The sequence below is a fragment of the Hemicordylus capensis genome, chromosome 11 (genome assembly GCF_027244095.1).
Source record: "Hemicordylus capensis ecotype Gifberg chromosome 11, rHemCap1.1.pri, whole genome shotgun sequence".
Classification (NCBI taxonomy): Eukaryota; Metazoa; Chordata; class Lepidosauria; order Squamata; family Cordylidae; genus Hemicordylus; species Hemicordylus capensis.
The window spans coordinates 19,814,274-19,827,814 of record NC_069667.1 but is presented as its reverse complement, the minus strand read 5'-3'; the positions used below and the strand labels follow the sequence as shown (position 1 = coordinate 19,827,814).

Here is a 13,541-nt window from a genome sequence, read left to right as displayed (position 1 = left end):
ATTTAGGACTCTGGAACCGCCCAGAGATGAAAGTTTGGGGCGGTGTACAAATGTGATTGAGCAAGAAAGAAAGTACTTTTTCATACAATGCACAATTAACCTATGGAACTCTTTGCCACAGGATGTGGTGACAGTCACCAGCCTGGGTGGCTTTAAAGGGGGCTTCAGATGGAGGAGAGGTCTAGCAATGGCTACTAGTCTTGATGGCTATAGGCCACCTCCAGCCTCAGAGGCAAGATGCCTCTCAATCTCAGTTGCAGGGGAGCAACTGCTGGAGAGAGGACATGCCCTCAGCTCTTGCCTGTGGGCTTCTTGGGGGCAGCTGTTGGGCCACTGTGGAAAACAGGATGCTGGACTAGATAGGTCTTGGGCCTGATCCAGCAGGGCTGTTCTTGTGCTCTTATGATTTGTTCCTATATACTGCTTACCTTGTGAGAAAGGAATTTAAGCACTGCTGAGATACTTGGTTTCTGTAAGCAACTGAGGATGGTGTATTGACATTGAAAAAGGTTTTGTTTGTTGGCTTGTAACATCTGGTGGGTGGTATTTTATATCTTGCCTAATAAAGGGGTGGAAGAATTCTTATATGTGAGTTTTCCTCCAAAAATGTTGAATAGGAAAAGTTTCCAGTGCCTTAAATCGCCTGGGATCTGATTTGGGGTGTGTATGCGTGTGTTTGAGTTACATTCTATTAAACGCTTGTTCATTAGTCAAAGAGGCACTTCTTAAAGTAGTGGCCCCCTTATTTTTAGCAGGGGGCAGAGCAATTATTCCAGCGTCTTTCTGGTGGCTGTTGCTAGTATCTAACTTGTCTTCCTTTTTAGATTGTGAGCCTTTTTGGAACAGACAATCGCCCCTATTCTCTTTTCTATGTAAAGTGCTTTGAGAACTTGTTTTGGTTGAAAGGTGGAGTATACATATTCTGAAACACAACTATAAAAGAAATACCCTGTCAATTTCACAAACTGTGTCAATATCTGAGACTTTCCTTTTCCTGATACTAAGAAGGTGTTTGAATTGAGATATTTAATTAAGAAGGAAAAATGAATCCAGTATATTCCAGCCACTTCAAAGCTTTACTTGGAAATTTTGTATGTGTTGGAATACTTGGAAATATTTTAAGACTTAACAGTACAATAGTATGTATGTCCCAAATTTAAGGGAAGAAAACCCAGGAAATTATTTAATGCACTCATTCTAATTTGTCCAAATAGCTAGATGATAGAAATTGAGATTTATTTATTTTTGGTAGTTTCAGAGTTTTTGCACTATTTTGGCATTTGTCACAAGCAGGAAGCCCCGTTTTTGGTTTTTTTCAAAACGTGTAGTTTAGAGCAAGCTTCACTTCACACTTAAACACTTCACGGGCTAGTATGTTAAATGGAATATGTTCCTAACAAATGTTAACGCTAAGCTGCAGCTAACACAGGTAATAAGCTCACACCAGATGAACTGCATCTTTGGAAATGAGGAAAGAAGACTGGGACATTGTGCGTTGGAGAAACGCAGTCTTCTGTATTTAAACTGTTCACATACTGAGGTGTTGTTTTGGGGGAAGGAGGCTAGAAATTAAAAACCTGTGCCAAGGAAAGCTAAATACTATCTATGTGCTCTTTTTACATTACCTTTGGATAGGAAGCTGCCATATACTGAGTCAGACCCTTGGTCCATCTAGCTCAGTATTGTCTTCACAGACTGGCAGCGGCTTCTCCAAGGTTGCAGGCAGGCATCTCTCTCAGCCCTATACACTGTATGCTTTGGTAGTTTGTTGGTTCAATAAAAAAAAATCTTGTCCTATTAAAAAAAATAAATCTTGTCCTATCTTGGAGATGCTGCCAGGGAGGGAACTTGGAACCTTCTATTCTTCCCAGAGTGGCTTCATTCCCTAAGGGGAATATCTTCCAGTGTTCAGGCTTCTAGTCTCCCTTTCATATGCAACCAGGGCGGAACCTGCTTAGCTAAGGGGACATCAACAACAACAAAATATTTATATACCGCTTTTCAACAAATGTTTCCAAAGCGGTTTACACAGAGGAATAATAAATAAATAAGATGGATCCCTATCCCCAGAAGGCTCACAGCCTAAAAAGAAACACGATAGACGCCAGCAACAGTCACTGGAGGTTCTGTGCTGGGGGTGGAGAGGGCCAGTTACTCTCCCCCTGCTCAATAAAGAGAAGCACCACCTTAAAAGGTTCCTCTTGGCCAGGTTGTCAGGGGTATATATACTTGCTACCACAAGACCAGCTCTCCACTTGCATGCTTTGAGTTTGTGTGCTGGATCTTATAGCTAGGAGATTGAGTCAAGCCCTGACCATTTTTATCTGGATCTAGGAACCAGCTGAAAACCTTAGGACCCACCTGACAAAATTACCAGACTTAGTGGTGGACATTGGGTGGGTGGGTGGGTGGAATGGGCTTCTCTTTATTCCCTCCACAGGGCTCTGGGGCCGCTAGGAGTCAACACCAACCCAACAGCACAACTTTACCTTTACTTCTTGAAGGCTTGGTTGAAGGCATTGGTTCTTTCACGGCAGAGGCAACGTTTGAATCGGGGACTCCCCTTCGCTTCTCCGCTGTGCCAATTCTCATTAAACCCAGAAACCGCCCCAAGGCAGAGTTAATGGCCAGATCAGGAATGACTAACTGGCTTACTACATAGCTCAGTGGCAGAGCATCTGCTTGGCATGCAGAAGGTCCCAGGTTCAATCCCTGGCAGCCTCTCCAGGTCGGACTGAGAAAGACTCCTACCCAAAGTTTTGGAGAAGCTGCTGCCTGTCAGTGCAGACCAGGGCTGCTCTACTTCAGCCCTCCTGCAGATGTTGGCCTACAGTTCCCATAATTCCTGGCTATTGACCACTGTGGCTGGGGGTTATGGGAGTTGTAGTCCAAGTACAGCTGGCGGGAGGTGCCTGAGTCGATCAGGCCTATAGACCCTTAGGTCTCCAGACGTTGTTGGAATGCAGTTCCCATCTTCCCCTGCCACAATGGCTGAAGGCCTTTTTCCCGAGGGAGTTGGATTGCAGGATGAGAAGCCTGAACGAAGGGGGCAATCTAGTTTATCTTGCAGTAGCAAGCATTGGGTACTTTTGATAGTAGCCTTGTGTTTGTCTTTGCTAGGTATCCCACGAGGTGCTATCCTGCTTCCACTATTCACTCCTGGGCTCAACTCCCTGACTCATGAGGCTCTCTACCCCTTAGCTCCCAGGCTCCACCTCCTGATTTATGAAGCTCCACCTCTGTGAAGCTCTGCCCCTTGTCTTATGAGGCTCCACCCTTAAGGAGCACCAGCTTTTACCTCCCAAGCTCCACCCTCAGGGGATCTGACCTTCCTTTGACATAACATCAGTGGCATTCAGTGGCATTCACGGTATAGGGGCTCTTGGTTCTTAAAATCCAGAAGCATAGATTATAAGCTCACGTTGGGAAGTAAACAGGATGAGAACCACATAGATCTCAAGTGTCCTTTCCAAAAGGACCTTTCTCTGAGTACGGCTGCTGTTCCTACTTCCTTGGCCTCCAAAAGATCAGATGAACTTCTCTTGAGCTATTTCTGTACCCACTTTAATGGCAAGTGCTAAAGCGCCTTTGGGTTTTGCTCTGATCTAAAAGGAAGGTCCTGTTTCCTCAGCCTTAAGCATGATGAACTCCTCCTCTGTTCCATTAGCCTGATAACTTTCCTGATAAAAAGTGTAGACATAAAAGGAAGAAATCGGTGCCAAAGGCCTGGAAATAGCCTTTGTCAACCTTGGGAATGTGAGAAGCCTTGTTTGGTCTCTTCATAAAAGAACTTTGCCGTTTGCCAAGGGAGATGGGGAGAGCCTGTGGGAAAACTCTTCCATTTCCTCCCAGGTTTTCCTTTTGTGGATACAGGTCCCAAGAAAGAGCCATTTTCCAGCAAGATGGATACCGAAGCTGAGAGTTTTCCTTCCCCTGTTTAGCTTGCAAGCGGAAGAGCAAGATATGGAGATGAGGATATTTTTCTCTCCACCACCACCCCGGCCAGATCTTAGGATTTCTTCCTGCTCCTTCTCATCTTAAAATGTCACCCCTTCTGTGGTCATGTCAGCTTTCTCTTCTTTGGCTTCAAGCGACTAGTCCTCATGTGTCAGAGTGCTGTCGGACACTTCGGGAGGAGTGAGGGACAGGAAGAGACCGTGGCTTGCATTTCCTCTTTCTAAAGTTTGGTATGGGAGGTGATAGGCCAGAGTCGGGAATCGCGGTAGATTCATATCCCATTTGCTGACACGAATATTTCTGGGTCTGTTAATGTAGAAATAAGGGAAACCACACTTTAGGGCTGCAACATTCTGGCTTTCCAAATCCGGGTGGATAATTTGCATCATATGAAAATAATTTTTTAGCAGAAGAGTGATTGCACATTTTGCTCCCTAACTCTGCTTCTACAAAAAAGCTTAGCTTCTCCCCCCCCCCCTTCTTTAAATGAAAGCTGAAATCTGGGCTAAGCAAGCTGAGTGAGATGCTTAAAATCCGGGTGAAACCCGAAATCCGGGGGCTGGGAGCGCATGGCAACTCTATCCCAGTTTCTTGTTTCTTTGGTGCTGCCACTGGGCTAGTGAGCTACAAAGCGGGCAATCTCTTGTCGGTACACTGCCCCTTCTCATACTGACATGCATGTACAAGGAGTGGGAGCAAGTACCAAAAGAATGTTTTTTAGTTCTTTCTTTCTTTCAATGCATTTTCAACAGGAATCACATGTATTTCTCCTCCCTGCCCTGATCACCTTTCATGGGATATCTGAAGCAGCTGTGAGACTCCATAGGTGGGTTCCATAGTGTAGTGGTTGTGCTTTTGGGGAGGAGAGCTGGTCTTGCAGTAGCAAGCATGAATTGTTCCCGTTACTAAGCTGGGGTCCCCTTAGTTTGCATTTGGGCAGATGTCAGCACTGAAAGATATGCCCCTTAGGGGATGGGGCCAGAGCTCTGTGGAAGAGCATCTACCTGCAGAAGGTCCCAGGTTCAATCCTTGGCAACATCTCCAGGTAGGGTTGGGAAAGACCCTGTCTTTCCTAGAGAACTGCTGCCGGTCAGGGTTGACGATACCAAGCTAAAGGGACCAGTGGTTTGGCTCTGCAGGAAGCAGCTTCCTGTATTCCAGAGGGGATTGAATGTGTACATAAGTGCTATTGAAAAGCTTTGGGTTTGGAGTGAGACAGTATGGAAGTCGTCTCTGCGACGGTCCTATCAAAAAGCCAGCTGTCACTTGACATGCATACAGAAGGTCTGGTGTCTATCTTGTGTTTCTTTTAGATCGTGAGCCCTTTGGGGACAGGGAGCCATCATTGATTTATTATTTCTCTGTGTAAACTGCCCTGAGCCATTTTTGGAAGGGTGGTATAGAAATCGAATAAATAATAATATTTGTCAGTGCTTATTCCAGAAAGTGTGTATTTCAGATGTTTGTGCGGGGTGGGTTGGTTGTGCTTTGAGTGCAGCAATGATCACAGCTTTAGTGGGTTTTTTATGCTCCTGTTTTTAATTTCTGTGTCTGACTCCGGTCACTGTGGAAGGGGAAGAAACTTGTTGACTTCCTGCTGCTGCCAGAAAGCCCAGCCACTCCCCACTCTTTATGTAAAACGGGTTCATGCTGTTGGCTCTTCCTTGGGTGGCATGCAAGCGGCTAACTCTTTGGCTCACCTCAAGTTTGCAAAGGAGGCTGACCTCGAGAGCAGGAACCTTGGGCATGCTTCCTTGTTAAAGCCCGGCTGCTGGAGTCCCTCCCTTTGCTCCCTTGGGGCCATTTTCTTATCTCCTCCTCCCTGCTGTGAACCGTTTTGTTTGCAGGGTGTGGGCATCAGGAAGATTTCGAAATCCTCCTTTCCCCCTGCCTCTGCTGCGCCAGAATTCGTGCCTGCAATAAGTGCAATACAGTAATGCACCGTGTGGATCAAGCAGAGAGGTGGCTTTTCTCCCTCTCTCGCAGGGTTAGAAGCCAGGGTCCTCCTCTGAACCTGCAAAAGGAAGGACTTCTTTTGTGGATTGTTAAGCTGTGGGGCCTCGAGCACCTTCCTTATGAGGCAAGGCAGCAACACCTGAGAGAACAGGCCTGCTCAACTTTGGCCCCCCCCCCCAGCCGTTTCTGTAATACAACTCCCATAACCCCCTGCCCCAGTGATTGGAGATGGGCCAGATGGGCCTTTGGCCTGGCTCAGAAGGGACTTGGCTTGTTCTTACCTGCACATTGTCACCTTAAGTGGCACAGCAGGGAAATGACTTGATTATCAAGTCAGAGGTTGCCGGTTCGAATCCCAGCTAGTATGTTTCCCAGACTATGGGGAACATGTATATCGGGCAGCAGCGATAGAGGAAGATGCTGAAAGGCATCATCTCACACTGCGTGGGAGATGGCAGTGGTCAACCCCTCCTACCAAAGAAAAACCAAAGGGCTCTTTGGTCGCCAGGAGTCGACACCGATTCGACGGCCCATGTTACCTTTACATGCACATTAATGTCAGCCATGACATAGTTGCCACTGGGACTGTTAGAATCAAAGGTTATTTTATTTTAACTTTTATTTTATTTAAAAATATATATACCCTGCCCTTCCAGTACTGCTCGGGGCAACTCACAACATTAATCAAATAGATGCAAAGTAAAATAAAAGGTTAATAAAAGTTAAGCAAGTTAAAGGATAGGCTAAAATCACATCATATATAAAACGTTTCAAATTAAAAATGAATATATGCAGAAGAGGGCTGTGTATATTTATTAGGGAAGACCCTGAGGGGAGTCGCAGTGGGGTCTGCGGGAAGCGTCTCTGGCAGAGGGGGGGAGAAATGGGGGTGCTTGGGCAGGTTCTGGGTCCTAGCAGAGCTCGGCTGCTTGCTTGATTCTTCTCATTAGGACCAGCCACCCTTTACGTCATCTAGCATCATACAGCTTCTGCAGGATTTGAGTTTTTGCATTGCACAAATGTTCTTTTGGAACTGCACGATTTGTGACTGATAAGTTGAACAAAGCCCTTTGTGGTTTCCTTGTGGCTTCTCAGAGAAGCGGCTTCGGCTTCTGCGTTGTTTTCCCTCTCTTAAATTATTGGTCTCTAAGATGCTGGGAAAAACTGAATGAACGGACACAAATGTCTTAGATATGCTGCATTTTGGTGGGAATCCAAAAGCCACAGTAGGGCAATTTCTTAGGGGCATTTCAAAGTCGCTATAAAGGTTCTGAGCAAATGGGTTGCACCATAAAAGCCTTTCTTTATCTCGGGAGGCAGGCCAGCCATGCAAGTAACGTCTGAATTGATCTCTGCTCACCTGCTAAAGTGTATACGCTGAGCTGCTAACTAGGCGCAGGTGCAGGAGCGGGTTCAAATGTTGGCAACTTCATATCCTTCCTGAATGAAATGCTTAAATCTGCTATCCGATCTTGTGGTGCCTGCAAGGTGCAACCCATTTCTCTTGCTTTGGTGGCTCCTCTACCCAGATGTTTTCTTTAATCTGCAACCTAGAGAAGAACCATCACACTTTTGCTCATTTGCTGTAGGCAATTTGCACTATAGTTCTTTAACACTCAAGTTGCCACCAACAGATTTATTCCAGAGCCAGACAACATATGCACGTGGTAATTATAACTGCTGATGTGTCGGGGGCGGGGTGGAGAGAGAACGCGAGCGAGCCTGGTTTATCTTCAGGGATGTTTTGGGCTTGCATTACACTAAATGGTATGCATCCATTTCAGCGGCAGGGTTGCCAGTTCTGGTTTGGAATTTCCTGGAACCGGCATCAATCTTTGAGGACTTCTGAAAGCACCCTGGGGAAGTCAATGACTTGATGCTGTGAAAATAATACTGGAGAGGCAGGAGACAGGAATCTTCAGTAGTTTTCCTCAGAGTTGCCAACCATATTCAGAGCAAATGGGAAAGTGGACCAAATTGGAGACGGTGCCTGCAGACTGTGCTGTCTCATCCATTTCGTGCAGATTTTAATTCATTTTGGAGAGGTTCTGCATTACGTGTGAGTATAGGGAACTGTGGTTTGCCAATAACCAGAGTTGGCGCACACCAGGATAGCAAACTAGAGGTCTATAAAATCATGCATGGTATGGAGAAAGTTGATAGAAATCTTTCTCCCTCTCGCATAACAGTAGAACCTGGGGTCATTCCATGAATGTGATTGCCAAGAAATTTAGGACCAACAATGAGAAGTCCTTTTTCACACAATGCATAATCATAACGCACAATGTGGAATTCTCTGCCACAAGATGTGGTGACAACTAACAACCTAGATGGCTTTAAGAGGGGTGGATAACTTCATGGAGGAGAGATCTATCAGTGGCTACTAGTCGGAGGTCTATAGGCCACCTCCAGGCTCAAAGGCAGGATGCCACTGAATACCAATTGCAGGGGAGCAACATCAGGAGAGAGGGCATGTTCTTATCTTTTGCCTGTGGGCTTCTCAGAGGCATCTGGTGGGCCGCTGTGTGAAACAGGATGCTGGACTAGATGGGCCTTGGGCCTGATCCAGCAGGGCTGTTCTTATGTTCTAAACTGTGTTTGGGTATCTCTGTTTGTTTTAACTTTAACAAACTGCAGTTTCCTAAATTTGTTTATAATGGGGAATTGTGGTCTGCTCATATAATTACTACTACTTTTATATCAGCCACCTAATGGAGCAGCAGGGAATGACCGAGGACCCAAGTTTGGGAATCTGTGGCTTAGATTATCATCTGAAGTAGGCCAGTGTGACCGGAACACACGACCACCATAATATTGCTTTGATCTCAACATGACACACTTTGTAGTGAGGTTTAGGACCGCACTCAGGCAGGATACTTCCATGCATATTTCCTGGAAACGAAGTCCCGTTGAGTTCAGTTGGGTTTACGTGGAACTAAGTATGTACAGAATTGCAGGCTGGCTTGCTCTGATGATTTCTAGGTAGAAGATCCCTCCGCTTGGAAGGCACATGTTTAAATTGAATGCATTCCAGTCCAGTGCAATCTGATCGTTGCCCAACTTCTGTACAAAGCTTGCGTTTGCTCCTCTCTTTTTCATTTTTTTGCCTGCTTTAAAACGGCAATTCAGTTTCTCTCTTCCTGCTTTCCTGAGTGCCTCCCCATTGTGAACGATTATTTGGCAACTTGCGTTGTCTCGGGGAAATGGAATTCTCCTTCACCCCGGAAACGTTGATGAAAGTCTGGTCGGCGGTGGTAAGCTGAATGTCTTGATTAGCCTTTTCTGTCGGCAGGCATGCGGTACGAGCAGGGCATTTTGGGTTTCGGGGGGGTTATTTCTGGGGCGTAGGCAGGGGCCAACAATAGACGTGAAAGTTTCTGGGCTGTAAAGTTTAAAGTATCAGCATTGTTGAGAGCGAATGTTGAAAAAACCCAGCATTTTTGTACGTGGGAGGATGTTGGGCAGGGAGGTGTGTGTGTGTGTGTGTGTGTGTGTGTGTGTGTATTTCTTGGCCTGTGTTGATCATTGACTTGCATTTTTAGGCTGACGTGCCTAAAATGCCGTGTTGATCATTGACTTGCATTGTTAGTTAGTAATGCATTTAATGGTAGCTTCTGCTTGCAGTCTTTCTTTCTTTCTTTCTTTCTTTCTTTCTTTCTTTCTTTCTTTCTTTCTTTCTTTCTTTCTTTCTTTCTTTCCCCAGTTGCTTACTTTGGAATAAAGTTATTTATTTATTTGGAATTTTCAGCAGTTGGGGCCCCTCGCGCCCCCACAGAGCGACCAGGGACCATCTTGCTCTGAGGGGAAGGAAAGAAACGAGGTGAAGGCCCATGTCAAAATCTAGACCTGTGGCTTGATGTATTCCTTATTTAAATTTTTTGTAAACCGCTTTGGGAGGTTCACCTGAAAAACTTCGTGTCTGCATGTGAAATAAACTGGTACAGTTGTAGGGACACATAGGGGCACCTTAAAGACAAAAATTTGTGATGTTATCCACCCTTACTCAAGATGGCGGACACGTGAACGGTTGAGGCACAAGTGGGCTAATTTGTGGGCTGCCTAACCGATTTGGACGAAATTTAGTCCAGTTGTAGGGATAGTGAAAGAAAATTGGGCCGATTAGTTCTTAGCAGAAGAACTTGGGTTTTTGTGTGTGTGCTAAAGTAGCCCCTTCTTGAAAAATAGTGAATATCACTGGCGTAGGTTGTTGAAGCTTTCGGCGGGGTCCTCTCCGGCCAGTGGTTGCTGTGAACTGCAAGGTGCAGGCCAGCGACGATCTTTTTCTGAACTGTGCAGGCACGCCTTGCAGTTCACAGCAGCCGCTGGGCAGAGAGGACACACCCAGCGGTCGCTCCCCCCCCCCCCCCGTAGCCGCCGCCGGTGGGTGGGGGGGAGGTCGACTACTTGGAAAGGAAGACGGTAGGCGGCAAAATCATCTAGATCGGGGATTCTCAACGTTGGGTCCCCAGATGTTATTGGACTTCAGCTCCCATAATCCCCAACTGAAGGCCCCTGGGGCTGGAGATTATGGGAATTGAAGTCCAATAACCTCTGGGGGACCCAACGTTGAGAATCCCTGAAATTGTAGATGCACCCCAGTTGTAGTTTCAGGAATCGCTCTTCTATTTGAGTTGTACCCATCAGAGTAACTACAGTTAGGTATTTAGGATTATCGCTTTTTATTTTCATGCATGTGGTTTAGCTAGGTTTTTTGTTGTTTTTTTTAACTTATTGTGACATCTGTTTTCTTTAAGCATGATGTATTAGTTATGTGTTTTCTGTTTTGCTATGCTTTAATATGTGGGTTATGACTTGTGGTTACAACAGTAAACTTACTTGCGAGTGTGTTAGTTTGCAAGACAGCTTGTGTTGGGCAATATGCAGAAAGTTTAGACTTGAGCTATCTTATAGAGGAATGTTTATTCTCTACTAATAACAATTGATGAGTCTGTTTTGTAAACGGATATTCCAGGTGACATAAAATTAAGTGAAAGTGGATATACATGTGCTTTTTGTTTGCAGACAGATGATAAACATTTGTTCTGAACATCCCAGAAAACGTCACTGGTTTGCTGTCTGTTGCAGCAAAAATTAAAACATTTTAACAGCGGTTTGACCTGCAGATACTGGGAGGAGATTCACTCATTCATTTCTAAACATTTCTAACCTGCCTTTCCATGTAATACAGCACCAAAGGCAGCTAGCAACCATCGAATATATAAATTGGACTACAGAAATTAGGAACCGTAATTTTAAAAAATGCGGTAATAGCAACATATCTCCTTAGACTTACTTAAAATATTTATATCCTGCCCCTGCAGCACAGGGCTCCTCAGGACACTTCACAAAAATAACAAGTCACCATAAAATGGCACAGAAATAAAGTGAAACCCAACTGGGAAAACGTCAGCCAACACAAAAGAGTGGCAGTCAACCATCCGTCGATTAAAGGCCTGAATCCCACGTTACTTTGCTTTCTGTCTTTCTGTTTTTCCTTGCTGTCCAGAAATTGCTGGTTTCTGCCAGTGAGGCAGCTGTTAAATGCACAAGAGCAGGCCAGGGTGGTTTTTACATGGTCAGCTGGCAACTAGGGATGTGCACGAACCGGTCCGAAGGCCATGAAAGAGGCCTTCGAACCGGTTTGTGCTGGTGCCAGTTCGAAGTTTGACCCCGGTGGGGTGTGTGAGTCTCCCTTTAAGGGGTGGGTTTGCACTTACTCCTCCCACCGCTTTCCTCCCACCGGCACTCTGTTTAAAAAAAAAAAAAATGGGGGGGGGCAGGGTGGATTTGATTTAAATCAAACTGATTTAAATCACGATTTAAATCACGATTTAAATCACTAGCAGGGTGGATAAAAATCAAAAAAATCCGATTTAAATAAAAAAATCCGATTTAAATAAAAAAATCCGATTTAAATAAAAAAATCCGATTTAAATAAAAAAATCCGATTTAAATCAAAAAAATCGGATTTTTTTTGATTTAAATCGGATTTTTTTTAATTTTTATCCACCCTGCTAGTGATTTAAATCGTGATTTAAATCAGTTTGATTTAAATCAAATCCACCCTGGGGGGGGGGCAGCATGTCTCCCTGCTGCCCCCGCCCCCGTTGATGCCCGGAAATACCAGAAGTACGGGCTGTGTGTGCGCATGCAATGTGCGATGTGTGCGGCGGGCCATTGCAGCTGGGGATTCTGGGAGTTGTAGTCAACAACATCTGGGAACCTTCCTCCCTACCCTCCACCTTGGGGGTTCCAGGCCCAACTGCCGGTCCGGTTCTGAGCCGTTGCCGTGGCAACAGAGCATGACCTAGGCTGCACAGCGCCTGCTTGGCGGGGTGGGAGGGAGGCTTGGTCCTGGGTTGGCCTCCATCAATGCTTGCCCCAAGGGAGACCATTCACCCCCCACCCGGCTCTAGGTCCTTGGCATGGCTACACAACCCTCAAGGGCAACTATTGGGGTGTCAGTCCAGAGCTCCAGGCTGTCTAGGCTGTCCAGGTTCTCCTCCAGGGTCAGTGACTTGCAGAGCAGGGCTAAATTGGCGTGTTTATCCGTCTGGAGTCGCGGTCTGGATCCGGGGTTCTCAAGTTGGGTCCACAGATGTGGTTGGACTACGACTCCCATCACCCCCCCGCCACGAGAGCCAGAGGCTGTTGTGGCTGGGGATGATGGGATGTGGCTGGGGATGATGAGTTGTAGTAGTCCAAAACCGCCTGGGAACCCATGCTTGGGAACGTCCAGTCTAGATGATCTCACTTGTTCAATTATTGTATTTAAGTTCAAACGTTGAGGAGGGAGGGGAAAACCCAACCCTTTCTGTATTGAACCTAGCCTGTTCTCAAGTCCACAGCTGTGAATTGTTGTAAATGTGATCTGCTGTCCTCTCTTCCAGTTTTATTTCCCCCCAAACAGCTACAGACACCCGCATCCCCTTGTTTTCTCCCTTGAGAGCTTTTTGGCCTGGTGTGTGTAAAAATGAGCCCCCTCTTTTAAAAAACGTGGAGGTCAGAAAGTCTTTCCATGAGTGACCTGTGTATTTTACAAACTAAAAATACACATTTTTCCCAGTCCTTTTTGTTTGCTCTCTTTTTATTGTCATATGGGAGTTTAGCTTGAAGGTCACGGCAGCCGTTTTGAGCTCATTATTGCAAACGGTGGGATTTCTTTGGGGTGGAACAGGTCTTTTCCGCCTCCTTTTTTTTTTTTTTTTTTTTTATGCTAGAATTTGAAAGAAAGCTGCCCAGAGCTTGTGACCCGATGGTCAAGATTCTGCTACCGTTAAGTACTGTTAGTCGGGATGGAGAAGACATTTCTGCATCTGCTCGACTTTCCTATTGAAATTAGCAGGACTTTAAAATGCTTCACTGTCATTGGGTTGTGCCCTGTGCGTTTATGTTGGGGTCAGTGTTCTCTAATTTTTTTCATCTGTGTGCAGAATGAGATTTGTTCTGGGCAGGAATATCAAGGCACACATGCATTTAGATTGGGGCTTTCCAGATTCAACCGGAGCAGGATCTAAAATTAACTGAGCGGACATCAAAAAAACTTGTGAGCGCAGAGCACGTAGAGGGAACACTAATTGGGGTATGGACGACCTATGCAGTGTTCCCTCTAACAGGGATTCCCAGAT

General features: G+C 45.6%; 1 protein-coding gene across 13 annotated transcripts in view; it reads left to right on the top strand.

The window, feature by feature from the left end:
* Positions 1-13,541, top strand: part of ATP11C (ATPase phospholipid transporting 11C) — a 93,242-nt gene that overhangs the window by 9,055 nt on the left and 70,646 nt on the right. For 9 of the 13 annotated variants that reach the window (XR_008311576.1, XR_008311577.1, XM_053273409.1 and 6 more), the window contains exon 1: positions 12,190-12,422. The exons of 2 other annotated variants lie outside the window; for them this stretch is intronic. Coding sequence is in view for 9 of the 11 variants with exons in the window: in XM_053273409.1 (XP_053129384.1) it covers positions 12,339-12,422 (84 nt within the window). In the remaining 2 variants the exon portion in view is untranslated. Of the gene's footprint in view, positions 1-9,101; positions 9,168-12,188; positions 12,423-13,541 lie in introns of those variants that run through there. 2 more of the 13 variants (XM_053273411.1, XM_053273417.1) reach the window with 2 other exon arrangements.